At 43.3% G+C, this 17,382-nt stretch overlaps 1 protein-coding gene across 1 annotated transcript in view; it reads left to right on the forward strand.

Moving 5' to 3' along the window:
- The first annotated feature begins 1,014 nt into the window (after positions 1 to 1,014).
- The window catches only part of LOC138498276 (histamine H3 receptor-like), a 158,431-nt gene continuing 142,063 nt past the window's right edge, over positions 1,015 to 17,382 (forward strand). The window contains exon 1 of the mRNA XM_069622114.1: positions 1,015 to 1,322. Within this exon, the coding sequence (XP_069478215.1) occupies positions 1,037 to 1,322 (286 nt within the window). The 5' untranslated portion in view covers positions 1,015 to 1,036. The remainder of the gene's footprint in view (positions 1,323 to 17,382) is intronic.

Raw genomic sequence — 17,382 nt, forward strand, 5'->3', positions numbered from 1 at the left:
CACGTCCCATAGCTAGAACCCACTTGCTATTACACTCCAGTTCACAATTTAAAATATGACATCATATACGTTTTAAATCATATTTATGTTTTTTTCAATATTTTGTACTTTTGGGAATACTCTCGTATGTTATTGTCGATAGTGATCACAAAAAGCATGACTGCAGCCAGTGTTCTGGCACTGTGGACATCTGGAAGAATATAGCCGAAGGTGGGGTTTATAGGCTGACTTCTTCCACCAAAAATTGATTATTAGTAATATTGGTCGCTCTCAGGAATACGCTGAAGCAATGCCCCTTCCTACATCTAGAAAATTGTGCAGAATCAATAAAATTTGGAATGAGACCATTGCACCTGTGTAATAAATGTTTGGCGCAACATTAGGATAGAAACAAACCCAGACATGTAAGAGAATACCACATATGTTCTGATAACGCCATTGCGTGTTGCAGAGCAGGCTAACAACAAAGCGGTGGTGTGTATAGCATAGTCTGCAAAGAGCACCCGGGCTTCCATTGGGAGAGAGTTTGCCAAAGGACCCGTGCAACTTTTCAAAGTGGATGGAGCTTATAAAATAAGGCTGCACGGGACATTCCGCGCACAGGGGACACTCTGCAGAGTAAACAAGCATATTATGCAATTCACTGCACTAACAAGATGGTAATGAGTTAATGAGTAACCGCGCATGCAATTAGAACGAATCTACCGCACATGAGTGTCAGCGTTTCATTTTCTCCGAGATAAAAGGCGCTCTTGCAAGCAAAGGGACGATCATTCTGCAGGGATCAGAGGGTAGATCGAGTTGCATTGATACTGGACCCTGATAGGGAAATGCCCTTTGCAGCTGCGTCTGATATTAACAAGCAGCGTCAGACACAATGTTCTAGATCAGCCTTGCTTTTATAGTCGACACATAGAAATCAACGATTATGTAAACTAGTTAGTGTTGATCGGAATCATTTTCTTGTTATAATTTTCCAATAGGGATTTCTCACATCGATCGGTATCCGGAAGAGGTGATTCGGGACAGGTTCGCAATGGAAACGGAACTGTCCCTCGCCAGTATCAGCCCTACTCCAACCTTCTTCCCGTCTAATCCACCGGAAGGAGAGACTTTCTCAGCCACCACCTCTCTGCCTCCCAGCGACGCATACCAGTTCTCAGGGGTGACGCTGATATCATTAGGCGCCCTCATGTCCTTTATGGTCTCCATCATTGTCCTGGGAAATGCCCTGGTCATCCTGGCCTTTGTGACGGACAAAAGCTTAAAAAATCATAGCAACTACCTCCTTTTCAATTTAGCCATTTGTGACTTTTGTGTCGGTAAGTCTTCTTTCATTTTAATGGCCGTTCAATGTCACGATTTGCTAGGAATTCCAAGGACCTGATTTACAAAGCATTGGTCAATGGGATCGTGCCATTGTGAAAGGCTTTTGTGAATCAGGCCCTAAGCCTTTTTCTTTGCCCTGTATATATATTATAGTGCATTTCTTTACAGGGTAGCATCCAAATTGAATTCCCACTTTGAGCTGCCAGTGGGTTCAGTTATGCATTTGACAGACTAGATCAGAGTGCACATTGTCTAAAGTGAAATTGCGTTATACACACAGATGGCGCATTTTAGGGTTTAATAGATGACGACGAAAGAAACAGCCATTTGGGAGTTTTAAAGCTTTGTAAACACAATTCAGAGTGACGGGCCTTTCCATGCCCATCATGCTGGATTAGGCTCCCAGTGCCCTATCAGTGCTGGGTGCCTCTGAAAACAGTAATGCAGGGCACACGTACCCAAGATAGAATGTATTCCGGGGCCAGGCAGGGCATCATTTGCAATAGGGCACTGCCGCAAGGAAATTCGCACTTAAATATCTGGATTTCAGTGACCTGTGCATTATAACCACGCTTCGGGCATCTCTTCATGAATCAGGCCATTGTTAGTAAAAACTATGAGTCAGCAAATGCAATCAAAATAGGGTTCTCCATGTATGTATGCAACTGATGTATACTTTATTTATTTTATGTGTTATTGTTTAAAGCATGGATCTAGCTGGAGAGCAGCAGAGCGCTCTACAGAGGGTGGTAGCCAGCATTTGGGCTGCCATCTTTTATCAGGCAAGGAAGGAATACACAGATGACAGGGAGACCAGCGGGGAAAGGAGGGAGGGGCATTCTCAGTGACCTGTCAATTCTAGTTGGTGCAGTGTTTATTGAAGAGCAGTGTATTTGGTTATTTATTTATTTATTTATAATTGGTTATTTATAACTCGCTTAATACTCGGTGGTTACTAAGCGCGGACCCAGGGATCGAACCTGTGTTGCTCCACGTCGTCTTGCATTGCCCCCGAGCTATCCTCCCTTCTTGAATTGTGGAAGGGAGGGAAGACACCATATGTGTGTACATATCTTCCAGAATGTGGGAGGCTAGCGGAATACTGCTTTTTTTCTAGTCTTTTCCTTCTCCCACTGCTTGGATTTCGTGGCTTTCATTTCAGAGATATTCTTACTTACTTGCTGTGGCTTTGGTCTCCTGAGATGATGAAGTTCTGGACCAGGCAGAATTGCACTTTTGTGATTAGATGTTTGTAGGTGATGCAGGTTCTCATGATGCTGATGGAGCTCCATGAGCTAGGGTTTATGTGGTTGAATTCCTGAAATCGTGTAATGCGGTGCACTAAGGTGTGTTGGACAGTATTCCGTAGATGCAGGTTTTCAGTTAGATCGCGGATATATAGGGTATTTACCATCACCCAGGTGGTAGAGCATCTGTGCATGGCCAAGGTTCTGAAGTATGGTTGAAGCACATGATTCAATGTGTGAGAATGGTCTGTGTCTTAGTCTTTGTTTAAGCTTGGAAACTTTGCACTGGTTGTGAGTTGTCGCGGATTAGCCATTATGTTCAATTTTAGCCAGTTCCCGGACTTGGGTGAGTTTGGGTGCACATCTCCAGTGTATGAACTGTAGCCTTTTTGGGTTCAGTTGCAGGTAGTCACTCAATATAAATGCATGGATGATGGAGTCAGCATTTCAGATGGTGAATGTTATAGATGAAATTGACTTTTAAGTACAAATCTGTGTCATCAGCACAATGGTGGTTGTATGATTGGTTATTTATAACATACTTAATACCCAGAGGTTTGTAAACGCAGACCCGGGATCGAACCTGTGTTGCTAGGCGTCGTCTTGCTTCCAAGGCGAGTGTTTTGCCCCTGAACTATCCTCCCATGCTCTCTTGTATGTCTCCAGTGCTCTTCTCATTGCTCGCCACTCTAAGTCTTCATCTATTTTCATTATTTTAGACTTTTCTGCAGCATTTGACACTGTTGATCACTCTCTCATTATTGCCACCCTTTCTGCTCTTGGTCTATATGATTCAGTTCTTAAATGGTTCCATTCCTATTTTTCCCAACAGGCTTATTCAGTAACATGAGCTGGACACACCTCTTCCTGCCATCCTGTTCTTTATGGTGCTTCTCAAGGGTCTGTTCTTGGTCTTTTCCTTTCCTCACTTTGCACCGCTTTCTGCTCTTATCACATGCTTTAATTTCTCTTTTCATCTTTATGCTGATGATTCTCAAATCATCTTCTCTTCTTTTGATGACACTTTGCCGTCTACTGTCTCCAATTGTCTAGCTGCTGTCCAAAAGTGGATGGCTTCCCACTTCCTTCACCTTTATCCCTCTAAGACTGAGTTCCTTTTCTTTCCTGCTACCACTATCCCACCTACTCTCTCCCTCCCTCCCTTTCATTTCCCCTTTCCTCTTGATCATTTACCTCCTCTGCCCGTAACCTGGGCATCGTTTTTTACCCCTGTCTTTCTTTCTCTTTACATATTTCCTCTACCGCTCGATCTTGTCGCTATGCTCTCTTTAATATTCACTGTGCTCAACCTTATCTTTCTTTTCATGCTACTAAGCTCCTTCCTTTGGTCTTTTCTCACATTGATTATTGCGCATCTCTGCTCTTGGGTCTTCCTGCTTCTCACCTTCTTCCTCTTGGCTCCATCAATAATTCTTCTGTGTGTCTTCTTTTTTTTAATCTCTTTCTCCTTGATCTTTGATTATGCCTTCCCTATTTTCTATTTCGCGTTTTCCCTTTGAGTCTCATCGCCTGTATCACCTCATTGCAATTGTCTTCAAGTGAATCCATTTCAATCTATTCCTCTTACTGGCCTCTCCGTTCTCAGAATCAGTTTCTTTGTTCTGTTCCAAAACCCCTTGCGCTTCTTTCGTTTCCTGTCCTTTGCCCTTCTTGCGCCCAAGCACAGGAATGATCTTCTTTTTCCTATCCGCTCTTCCCCTTCTCTCTGTGTTTTTCAGTCTAACCTTAAAACCTATCTGTTATCTTTTCTTTCTAATAATTAACTGATCATCTCTCCCCCTCTTCTGATTTCTTATTTTGGAAATGCATTGCTCATGTTGATTGTACTGTAGTTTTAATTTGTACCGGTGTTTTTGGCGAACAGCGCTATATAAATTCAATCATCTACAAATACAATACTAATAATTTCAATGGCCAATGGTCTCTTTGATTTCCTTTCTAACTACACTGGCGTTCACTTTCAATTTTGGAGTACATTGCACTGAGGGGGTCCCTCATGCTCGAACTTACATGCAAACAGAGCTGCTCCTCTGTGCAAGTTTAATATTGTCATTGCAAGGTGCAAAAAGCAGGTCTAAAATGCATGGACAATACCCTGTTGACCTTTATTTTGGACTTTGCAATGCATATAGAGTAAATGCCAACCACCATTTATGAATTGCTGGCAGCATTTACATTGGATTCCTATGGAACCCACCTACTGGTGTAAAAAACGAGCAGATTCCATAGGAATCCATCAGTGTTTTATGGGAATGGCTGGAGTAAAACCAAATGCTTTTTGAAGGTGGAACGCAAAATTTATACAGAAACATAACTCCACTTTAGTGCCCCCTCCACCTACAAAAAAATCACTAAACTACCACGGAACATGAAAAAAGATTTTAAGATTGATGTAAAACATATATGCCTACCTTTAAAACCTTTCTGTATGCTCAGGGGACCTAAAATATGGACTACAGTTAGACCAGATAGGTCTTTTGCAGTATTTATAAGGCAGTTGTTTGGAGTAGGACTTTAAGTTGAAAAGCATAGGGTTTGCTCTGTGGAAAGGATGGATGGCCGGGGATGGGCAGGTAGTAGAACCTAAACTGTAGTATAAAAGAACTTGGGATTTGGTACACATTGGAAACATGTGTATAGTAGTCATGTCCCACTGGGAATGAGTTGCACATAAAGATTGCAGTTTTGACAATTTTAACATATGAAAAGTAGTGTTTTAATATATAACAGGCCCCTCATCCTGACCACCCACAAAACATCACCTTTGTTTTTAAGAAGTTTATTTAAACAATGTGTCCAGAAAAGCAAACTGAGCTAACTTTATGAATAGCCTAATGTCCAATGAAGGGGGGACACATGGGATCTGATGATCAAAATCTGTTTCTTTTACTAATGGAGGGATGCAGAAGCGCTTGCAGCAGAAAAGGTTGCACCCAATTCTCAAAGGGCACCAGAGTGTGTATTTCATCACATGCAGATGCCCTCAACCCTCCGTGTGCAATGACTTAAAACCAGGAGTTGAAGGAGGTGTTTCCCCACATTGTATAGCACTTCTTGATGCACTTTAAGCTCCCATGTGACTGAAAGGAGGCGATGATAGATGATTATTGGGCAAACACAACAGACACTAATGGAGCCAAAGGGCCTTGCCTTGGTGTGAATTGGTCTGGCACTCGTCCCCCAAGAAAGGAGTGGCTCGTCTTTGACAATACAATGAACTGCACATTTCTAAGGATCATAAATAAAGATCATGTGTGTTTTCACTGATATGATTCTTCGTGAATCAGGCTGTAGTATCTGGCCGCCCGGTCTCTCCCTTTGAGTGGGTATGCTCGAATGTGCGATGCCAGATTGAGTGATGCCATGTGTGAAATGTGTGGATGTATGTGGAAGGTCCCTGCCCCTGGTGTTCCACCATTGTCAGTTGATAGAGCTACCTGGGTGGTGGGCACCAGTGGGTCCTCTGCCTATATGTACCTGATACTATGTACATACGAACTGAACAGAGGAACTACATGTAAACCTACCTGAGCCTCAAGCATGGACACCATTACCTTACTGAGCCATTACTTTCAGTTGCATATGAAGCAGAACTACAACGTCTGCATTGATCTGAGTATGCTATCGCACAATCTCATTATTTGGCGATCCGTCAGATAGACTCTTAAGACAGGACAGGCCAAGTTAAGTTGCAGTTGTATTTTGAATATTGGTAAGTTTACCAGCTGTCACAATATGGCATGGCCAGAGAGAAATAAAGGATTTGGACACTCTGATCTTTTTTGCAAGGTAGGTCTATATTTGTATTTTGGTTTTTATAGAACAACGCTAGCTTGGAAGCAATAGAGCTCTTTAGAGTTAACATAACTCTACTGAAGGGGAGGCTACAGGTCATAGTAGCTTGGATATCTGTTACTACAGGGTGCAAAAGACCTAGAAGCCGCAGGTCCTGCTTGGCCCCAGGTATTCCCTGAAGTGACCGTTCTTTGGTTCCTTACTGAACTGCAGGAGCATTGGAGCAGTGCAGCAATGCAAGCAGGATGGTGTTCCAGTATGCTAGAAATAGAAAGCCTGTTTCCCGGCTTCCCCTTTGTATACCGGGCTAGTCTCAAGCCTTGCATTGGTCTGTCTGCTAGATGGAAGCGGCCCACATGAGCCTGTGCATTTTGTGGCAGGACAGACTGGTGTTCCATCAGTTGATACATCCTATGTGATGCAGGCAATTTTGAAGATTGTCCTGACTAAAACAGGTAGGCAGTGTCATTGTAGTTTTATTTTTGGATTGCATGTTGTGCAGCCTAATTTGCTGTGGTCTAGAACACTGAACATTTTTAAATGCATTTATTTTTAATATATGGTTATTCTTGCATTGTTATGCATTTGCTACTGTATTGTATGTGGAGCCATTATCCCTCTCAACAGGATCAGACTGTCTTCTCATTACTTTAATGCAGAGAAATAATTTGTATAACAATATTCGTTTTCGCCGGTAACTTGTTGTATAGTATGGCAGTTCTCTTATAGATGACAATACCTTGTCTGAATAATGGTGTCAGTTTGGTGTCTCGTGTAAAGGATAGTAATGTTCTTGTGGCTGGAGGGGTCGGCTTCGAAACAGGTAATAGTGTGATAGGCCCTTCCAGCACTAAGGCCTCATTTTTCAGAAAAGTGTTGCCCCCTCCGCCCCCCCCGGAGAAAAGCATGGACTTGTGCCAAACTCCTCTAGCAGACTATCCTATTTTGACTACCAACTCAACACCAAACACATGGGGAGCGGTGTTTCATCAAGACTAGTTTATTTTTTAATTTTTTTAATGTTTTGGATTATGCTCATCACCATGCCTACAATATTCATGAAACAGATTAACCAATTCCCGGTCTAAAATAGGTGCAGGGGAATTCATTCCCTTGATCCCTGACTCAGCGGATTCTTTACTGTTTCATGGTTTATGGAACTGCTTGCAGTTTCTCTGGGAAAGCAGCTTCATGAGAAATCAGTTCAACGTGTGTTTGGTTTTGAAATCATGTTCCCACCAATTTTCATAATGCGACCTCACTGATGCTCAAAAGCTATTGTCATATTTTATTTTTGTTGAAATGGTTGAAAATCAACTTTACAAATGCACAAAAGATAGACAACTCATCCCTTTCTGGCTAAAAACAAAAAAAAAGTAATAAAACTATCACTAAAAAAATTTCATGGAATGCGAGGAAATATTGGTTATCCATTATGTCAATGTTCAACAAGCACCTTTACATTATTTAAACAATTGGATAGATAATAACTAGCTTCTTATTACATGTTGTTCGATAATCTCACTCTTTGCTTTCCTTACACCATTAGAACCCCTTACTATTCCGTACAAACCCCTTTTCCTATGATCACTTTCAAATATCACATTTCTTCCTTTCATCTATCACTCAATCTTAATTTGCATATATTCTATTAGGCTCAATAATTTTTAATATCACCAGATAACTAATTATTGCAATATTTAGAGAAATCCGTGGTGCATTACACATCGTTTGCCACACAATCTCTTTATTAGGTATTGTGAAATCCTTAAACCCATGACTTAAGCACTCACATCTAAGTACTTCAAGTTTTCTACAATTCAGCATAATGTGCTGTACTGTCTCAAACGCTTCCTCACTTTCACAGTATCTACATTCATTGTCATATTGTCATATTTGAAGACAGCCACTGAAACGGATGCTCTTATTTAGCGACTTTACTCCACGAGCTGCAGATAATAGACTGTCTTCTGAGATTAACAGTATCTCAGCACTAACACCACTTACTACAAATATTGTTTTCATTGCTCTGATGCAGTACATTAAGAGCATCGATTAAGAGAAAGAGTTTCTCGAAACACGTGTCAACTCAGTGCTTGATGAATTATTGTGTACCTTGCTCCTATGTTGTATTTTGCGAACATTACATATTAATAATGTATTTACTCCAATCTGTCAGTATATATGTTTATTTGAATTAGACACTTTTATCCACACCACCATACCACTAGGGAATGAGCGCATTGTAAACTGATAATTTCAAGTTTATTCTACTTGAACTCTTGAGAGGGTAGGTACATTCAGAAATGTAATACATGGAGTCTGCTTCTTTAGCTTCTCAGGAATCTAGGCAGTGTTAAAAATAATAGAATGTATTATTTTTACACAGAAAAGTGGAAATATTATTTGAAGGGGCAGATACATATTGTTGTACTGTGGTATATACCACCATTTATTCATTCGGATTGTTCAGTGTAATTCCCAAATATTTCATCATTTCCTTTCACATTTTCTGATGTACTCATCAACATATTCGCGTCAGTATGTTTAAATTCTTGTGAGATTTCCAGGAGCCTACACATGTTTTGTGCATCCCAATTCCTCTGGAGACTGCAAATGCTGCACAGGAAACTCAGAACAACACATTCATTCCTTTCAAAAGAAGGTTGATCATAATAATTCACTCAGAAAACAGTTACCTCTCCCTCACACTTTCTGGAACTATCCTTAACCCTGCCCGTCGATCACCCTGGCTTCCTCGGCCACCTGCCTGGATCATAGTCATAGAATAGGGACACTCGTATGTCTTGCCCACAATATGCGATATAAAATAGAAAAAACATTAAATAGTCAGTGGGCCTGATTACGAGTCGGGCGGTACAGGGTTAACGGCACCGGTAAAGGTGCCGGTGCCGTCAACCCCGCACCGCCCGATTCCGAGTTCCCCTCGCGGGTCCCGCGAGGGGAAGAGGGAGCAAACAACGGGCCATCTCGTAATGGCCCGTTGTTTGCTCCCTCTCCCTCTCCCATTCCCATTCAGCCCTATGGGGCCTGAAATGGGAATGGGGAAGGACCGTGTCCGGGTCTTTGGAGGGGGGAATTACCGGGCCTTCCGACCTCAGAATGGCCCGGTAAATTCTCATCCCGAGGACCCGGACGCGATTTCGGCAGCTGCCATGCCGCCAATAGCGGCATGGCTACCGCCGAACTCGTAATGAGGCCCAGTGTCTTATTGTCCTGCCTGATCCCATAGACACTGAAAATATACCCTACAAGCTATTTAACAGCTGCATCAGGCGATTCCTTAATGACTTACACTATAGTTACATTCAAAATACAATTACTGATTCCCCAAATTGAAGTGTGTGTGTGTGTGTGTGTGTGTGTGTTTTTTTTTTTACTGGAAATGTATGCATAGATATATCTTTCCTCACACAAGATTAAAACTGGAACATTAAAATAGAGTACTGTGTTGAACTTAGACCAGCCATTTGAGTGGGGGTGAAGGTTTCAATGGAACAGAATGAGCATCATCAGAAATGTGTCAAATTGCACACTGAATCGTCGGACACATTAAAAAAGACACAGAGAAAGGGTAACCACGCATTTGGAGTCATAAACTATACCATCTATGCTTTCAAAAAGTCTCAGTCATAAATCTGTACACGAGAACACAGTTTGAACTTTTGTCTGCCTAATATGAGAGAGTACATGTAACACGGAGGAGGGAGGGAGGAGGGGAACTTAAGGGGTATTAGGACATGTTGTCTATTGCATTGCCAGAGGGCCTTTACCCTCATGTGGTCTAGTTTTATTATTGTATGACACTGTCAAAATCTAATGAAAAGAAATTTACAAAAAAGAAAAAAAAGTGACTAAGCATTTATTCTGTTTTCAAGGCCCTATTCCAGAAGGGAGTGCTGGGGAAGGGTGTTACTGGCCTGTACAAAGGAACAAAGAGATGCAATCCCCAAGGCTGCCCTACATTTCTAAGTCCCAGTATGCACAATGGGCCTCATTACGACCCGGGCGGTAAGGGATTACCGGTACCGGTAAGGGCACTGGTGCCGGTAATCCCTTACTGCCCAATTCCGAGGGCACTTTGCGGGTCCTCCCTTTACCAGCCGTTAAGGACGGGACCCGCAAAGGAACCTTGGAGGTAATTACGGTACCGCAATTTGCGGTACCGTAATTACCGCCGTCCCCATTTCCATTGAGCTCTATGGGGGCAAAACTGGGAATGGGGAAGGGCCAATGGTGAATGGGGAATTACCGCCCGCCAACCTTGGAATGGGGCGGTAATTCCGCCATTCACCATGGCGGAATCGGTAAGGTACCAGCATCAACCATGGCGCTAATAGCGCCATGGTTAACGCCTGGGTCGTAATGAGGCCCAGTGTGTTCAACTGTCATCATTAAACCATTGATGTGGGGTCTAATGCAATCTGTTACAATTGATCCTCTGTGGAGTTTGAAGCGGACAACCTAAGAATTATATCTTACAGGAGCCCTTACATTATTTGTGTACTCCAATAAAAAGAGTATTCCACACATGTAAATAGAGTATTTCATATTTTACAGTCCTGCCAGTGGGCAGGGGGAGCCTTGTCTGGAAAAAATGCACATAATGCTTCCACAGCTGAACTGGGCCCACAGGATTCACACATGTGTGATACGGTACAATGTTCATTCGACAGTGTATTTTTCAGAGTTTTTTTGTTGTATTTTATTTTTCTGAAAAAACAAAGTGAAAAATTTAGGTAGTTGTGGGTAAGGGTATATAAGTGGTGGGCAGGGTTGGGAATCGTAAAATTAACAGGAGAGGGGGGGACCACTCAAAAATAAAAATACAAATCAATAAGCTTTTTCAAAAACGCTGTTGATGAATGAACATAGAACCATATGATATTAATTGAATGTGGCTAGGATAACTACAAGAGATGCTGACCACCACACCGTAACTCAGTTGTAGCTTGTTTTTAATCATTTAACGTGCCACCAGGTAAGAATCCTCAGAGTTATGCAGTTTTTGGAATAGGGGTGCATATTTTAAATGCAGTACTTGTGCTGCAGAGACGTGGCTGTCACTGCAGCTGCCAAATGGGTAGCTCTGAACCTGCTCTGTGCACTGATAGAGCAGGTGCTGCAGATCAGGATACTCATGCAGCAGGACACAAATACACACTATGGGCCTATTATAAGTTTGCCGGTCCGGGAACTAGGGTACCGGTAAGCTTGCCGGTACCGTAGTTCCCGGACCAGGAAACTATGAGTTGTGCTCGCGGGTGCCTTTCTGCCGGACCTCGCGGGCAGAAAGGCACCCGCGAGCGCAGCATGTCGGATGCACCAGCACCGTTTGGCAAAACAACAGTTTTTGCTTGTGTGTAAGAATTATGCATTTGCCAGGCACTGCTATTGGATGCAAAGGTACTAGCACCATTTTGGACCTGCTACAATCAATGGCCATTTAATACAACTACGGCAGTGCCCAGCAAGTGCTTTTCCCGTGCCTACACAAAAGCCCAATCTATTAGCATTGGCAATCGTTTGTTTATACTGGAGGTTTTCAGACTGATGATCAACACATGCCCACTCGTGAAATGCAAATACAGATGACACAATGTGATACTATGAGCAGGGTCAAGCCACACATTTAGGGAGAGTGCTTAAATTTAAGGATGCTGCATCAGATGAGAAAAGCATGATATAACTTTGTGCAAGTGCATCTTGAATACCCCTTTATTAAGATTTAGTATTGTAATGAGCAAAGTAAAATGATACCCTGAAGCACATTGTTGAGTCAATATTACTTACTATATTCAATCCAAATGACCCAAGCATACAAGTCCAACAATGCATTTGGCGACAAATGAAAGCTCAGACTGATGCAGTGCTTGTTTGTGCAGATTGTCAGCATCTGCTCACACCCAAACCACTGCCAAAACGTTGCATATACTGACTTAACTCACCACTGTGAAATACTGTTTGTGCCCGTTACCTTCCCCAAATAAAACATTAGCAACAACCACACTGGTAGACCATAGGGGATGGACTCACATACCTCTGCAAATAGTGTTTTGTGAGAATGCCCTTATGGAGTACAATGGATCTACCAATGATTGCCTCGGGGGGGCGAAACTGGAAAAGTTTAAAATATTTTATTAATGGCTAAGTATGTCTCCTGGACAACCGTGCCCTGCTTGCATATGTGCACCGGAATATAGATATCTACTAAATAGTTGTATCATCGGAGATACTTTGGGTTCCAAGAAAGTGGAAAGATGAAACAGAGTGACCTGTCCCAATGTCACCACCAATGCAGGATTTGTGTGCAAATGCCGATTAAGTGGCATTATGAGCACAACATAAGAACAAATAAGAAATATTCTAATTACATGTGTGGAATACTGATTTATTTGACTACACAAATAGTTCAAGGGCTCTTGTGAGATATAATTCTCAAGTTGCTGGCTTCAAACTCAACAGAGGCTGGATTGTAACAGATTGCATTAGATATCACATCCATAGTTTAAGAATTGACAGGTGAACACGTGCATAGTTGCATTTAGAAATTATAGTGCAATGTACAAAGCATCAATGACCGCTAGGGTATTACCTCAGCCGACTCGTCATGCGTCCATTTCATTGATAATGAAGAAGGACAGAGATCAGATGTCACCTTCCAACAATCGAACTATTACTCTACTAAATACTGATAATAACATTTTACCTAAAACAATGGCAAGAAGACTGGAAAGATTACTGACAAGATTGATTCACCCAAATCAAACTGGTTTCGTAAAGGGACGACAAGCAATATGAGAAGAGTACTACAGACAATCACACAAATAGATGAGTGTGATGATGACGCTGCACAGTACTGGAAAGGATGCATTTTGGAGAGTCTTATATAAACTGGGTGAAGGTGTTATACTCAAACCTGACGGCTGATGTGGCGACTAACGTTATAAGATTTGAGTGTTTTAGATTAGAATGTGGCACCAGGCAAGGGTGCCCATTGTCTCTGCTATTATTTGTGATTGTCATTGAGCCTCTGGCCACTGCGATCAAACATGAAGGAAGAATACAGGGAATGAGCTAAGGAGGGTTTAGTCCAAAATTATGGCTTTACGCTGATGAATTATCGGTTTTGTTGAGTGATTTGGAAACCTCACTCCCAAAACTAATGGAGCTGATTGCAGACTTCAATATTAGGCCTGGTTATAAGATTAATTGAACAAAGTCTGAGGTGATGCCACTTACAGCGAATATTAAGAAAAATCAGATCACTAGCTTAGGGTTTAAATGGTGCCCAGAGAAACTGAAATATCTGGACATTTGGCTGACATGTAGGTTACAGAATATCATACCAGAGAACATGAAGGTTTTACTTGTGGGTCTTAAACAAGATCTGGAAAGATGGAAATTACTGAAATTTTCATTATGAGGGAAAGTCAATGCTCTAAAAATGATCTCGATGCCAAGAATTACATCTGTCCTCAGCATGCTTATATTGCATATTGTGAGAAACCAAAGGGTGTCTCACCCCCTAGTCCTTGGGGACTTGTCATCCAGGAGGCCAGGACACTGCCATCACTATTGGATCTGGTTCCTGTGGGTAGACCAGCGCAGGAGGATCACCTGGGTGAGGGGCCTTCGGTGAGTGGGGGTGAGGCACCCGATGGCGAGACACAGTATTGCTCCCTTTCTGATACCTATGATCCCTCCTATTACATAGGATTCTCAGATGTTCCAACTCCCCTCCCCATTTCTACACAATCACTTTTATCTGTGTGGGGAAGCTAAATGGAAGTCAGGTGTTTTTCATGTTCAGAAATAGCCTTTACCCTCACCTAACCATTGTATTGGGATATGTCAAGTATACTGCTCATGTGTTAATCTGTTTTCTCTCATAGCAGGCTGTCTGTGAGAAAGTGTTTGTGTTGTAAAAGGGGGGGGGGTAGAGTTCCTAAATATCCTACCTGGCAGGATGTGATAAAGGTGTTACAGGGAAGGGGATACTGCGTCTCACCATCTTGTGTCCCACTCCCACTCCCCGAAGACCCATCACCCAGGTGATCCTCCTGCACTGGTCCTCCCCCAGGAACTTGATCCAAAAGCGATGGGCGTGTCCTGGTTACCTGGATGACAGATCCCCAGAGACTAGTGGGTGAGACATCTTCTGGTTTCTCACATGCCCTTCCCCTATGCGATGTAGCTGCATCTGTTTCACAGGGAAACCGCTGGTCTTTACCTTTTCAGTGGTCCACAGTGAAACAGTAGAGTTGCAGGTCTAGGAACCATCTTATCACTCATGAGTTATTGTCCTTTCATTGGCTTATCCACACTAATGCAGAATGATCTGTGATGAATTTGAGGAGATAGTATTTTAGAGGGGTGATGGCCCATTTGATGGCAAGGTCCTCTATCTCTAAAACAAGTCGTTCTTTTCACGTGGGAGGACTTTCAACCAGTGAATAGGATAGGGTGTTCTAGTCCATCATAAACATGTGACAAAACTGCTCCTAACTCTATAAGAGAGGGGTCAGTTTGTAACACAAATTCTTTTGAAAAAACAACTACCTTTAAGATCTGGTTGTGGCACAGGGCACAGGGTTTGTTTTAAGCTGTTGTAACATGCATCATCCTAGTCAGTCCAATTAATCTTCTAGTGTTCGGCGTTCTTTAATTTGTCTCTCAACCTAGCTTTTCTGCAGAGACATAAGGGATAAACCTACGGTAATAACCGATTAATCTTAAGAATGCTCTGAGGTCTTGCTTAGTCTTAGGCGTGCGGGTATCTAGAACGGCTTTCACTTTTTCTCATTGAGGCTGGACACTGCCATTCTCTCCAAAGAAACTGAGGTATTTCACGGCTGACTGAGACAGCTTACATTTGGATGGATTGGCAGTTAATTTGACTTCTCTGAGAGCTCTTATAATATTAAAGAGATGTAAAATATGGTCATCCCAAGTCTTACAGTAAATTACTATGCCATCAATATAAGCCCCACAGAAATCGGAGTAGGGCTATAATATCCTGTCTATAAGCCGTTGGAAGATGGCTGGGGCCCCGTGTAGGCCAAAAGGGAGGACTTTAAACTGGAATAGTCTCAGGTGCGCCGATAAAGCTGTGTCTTCCTTATCAGTTCCATGTACTGGAACCTGCCAGTACCCCTTGGTTAAGTCTTGGGTTGATAGGAAGGTGACATTTCCGAGTTTATTAATCAATTAATTGATGCGAAGTATAGGATAGGCATCGAAGTCAGTGATGGCGTTGACCTGTCGGAAGTCTATGATATGATATGGCATTTATAACACGCCTATACACAAGTGTTTCAAGGCGCAACGAGGCAAGGTAGGGGGAACAGAGGGAAGACAGAGACAGCGATCTTACTAGGCCAGGTGTTACTCAGGTCGCACAAGTGCAGGGGAAGGGGAAGGGGAAGGGGACAGTGCAGTACATGGGATCAGCAGAATAAATAAAAGCAATAAGTAAAGAGTGCAGCCAGCTGGTTGCAAGTGCAAGAGTAGGTGCAGACATCAGGTGTCAAGTGCTGCTAGGGGATTGTAGGGATTCAGAAAACAGTCCCCAAGTGCTGGGGTTGCCCGGGAGGCATTGCAGGTGTGCATCTGGTGGGGGAGGGGATCTGGGCCGAGATCAGAGGGTGGCCAGGTAACCAGTGCAGTTTCAGTTTCAGCCAGGAGTTCAGCAGGGGAGAAGAGGAGAGAAAGCAGAAGCAAAGAGGAAGGGTTTGTGGTGCTTCTGGAACTGGAGATGGTTCTCCTCAAGTTTCAGGGAGACAGGGAGGCTGTTCCAGAGGGAGGCCCCAGCCAAAGAAAGAGATCTACCACCAACTTGTTGCTTGGAGAAGCGGCTGACCCTAAGAGAGTAGGAGGGGGATGAGCGAAGAGCTCGAAAGGGGAGATATTTAGAAAGAGAGAGTTGAAGGTAATGAGGCCCCATGCCCCAGAAGGCCTTGTGGACAATGCACAGGGTTTTGAACTTAATTCTCACAGCCACTGGGAGCCAGTGCAGAGATTTCAGTCATCCTGGACAGATACGACCCCTGGGCTTGTAGCCAAGGACAAGTCTCGCAGTCGTGTTCTGGAGGAGATGCAGAGGGCGGAGATTAGAAGCAGGCAGATTTACAAAGAGGCTGTTGCAGTAGTCCAGCCTAGAGAGAACCAGAGCTCTGGAGTCAGTGAGCTTCTGGGGGAAGGAGAGGAAAGGAAGAATACCTCTGACGAGGTGCAGCTGGTAGTATGACTTCTTAGAGACGTCATAGATGTGAGGAGAGAAGGAGAGTGTGGAGTCGAAGATGACCCCAAGATTTTTAGCCTCGCAGTTGGGAGCAGGAAGAGGGACAAGAGAGGCTGGCCAGAGAGTGACAGGAAAGGAGGGAGCAGGTGTGCCGATGAGGAGAATCTCAGTCTTACTGTCATTAAGGCAGAAATCATTGATGGTACAGCACTCCTGGATAGCAGACAGACAGTCAGAGATGAGAGCAGGAGAAGGGGTGGCTGAAGGTAGCCTGAAAATGTCATCCGTATAGCACTGAAAGTTGGGGCAGAGAGCGGCGATGCAGTGGGCAAGAAGTGCCAGGTATTGGTTGAAGAGCCAGGGAGAGAGGTTAGACCCCTGGGGAACACCAAAGGTGGAGATAAAGATAGAGGAGAGGAAGGACCCAAGTTGGACCTGGTAGGGTCGATCAGAGAGGAAAGAAGTCAGCCATGCAAGAGCCTGACCGGTGATGCCCAGGTTATCACAGAGACAGCTGAACAGGATGGCATGGTTGACCGAGTCAAAGGCAGAAGAGAGATCAAGTAAGATGAGGACACAGGGGGTGTTGGAATCAAGGTTGGAGAGCAGGTCTTCACAGATGTTCAGGAGAGCAGTTTCCGTGCTTCTGGCAGCTCTGAAGCCAGACTGATGGTCATGAAGACAACCAACAGAATCAGTGTGAAGATTAAGCTGGGAGATGACCAG

The sequence above is a fragment of the Ambystoma mexicanum genome, chromosome 5q (genome assembly GCF_040938575.1).
Source record: "Ambystoma mexicanum isolate Mex_15411 chromosome 5q, UKY_AmexF1_1, whole genome shotgun sequence".
In the NCBI taxonomy this organism is placed as follows: domain Eukaryota; kingdom Metazoa; phylum Chordata; class Amphibia; order Caudata; family Ambystomatidae; genus Ambystoma; species Ambystoma mexicanum.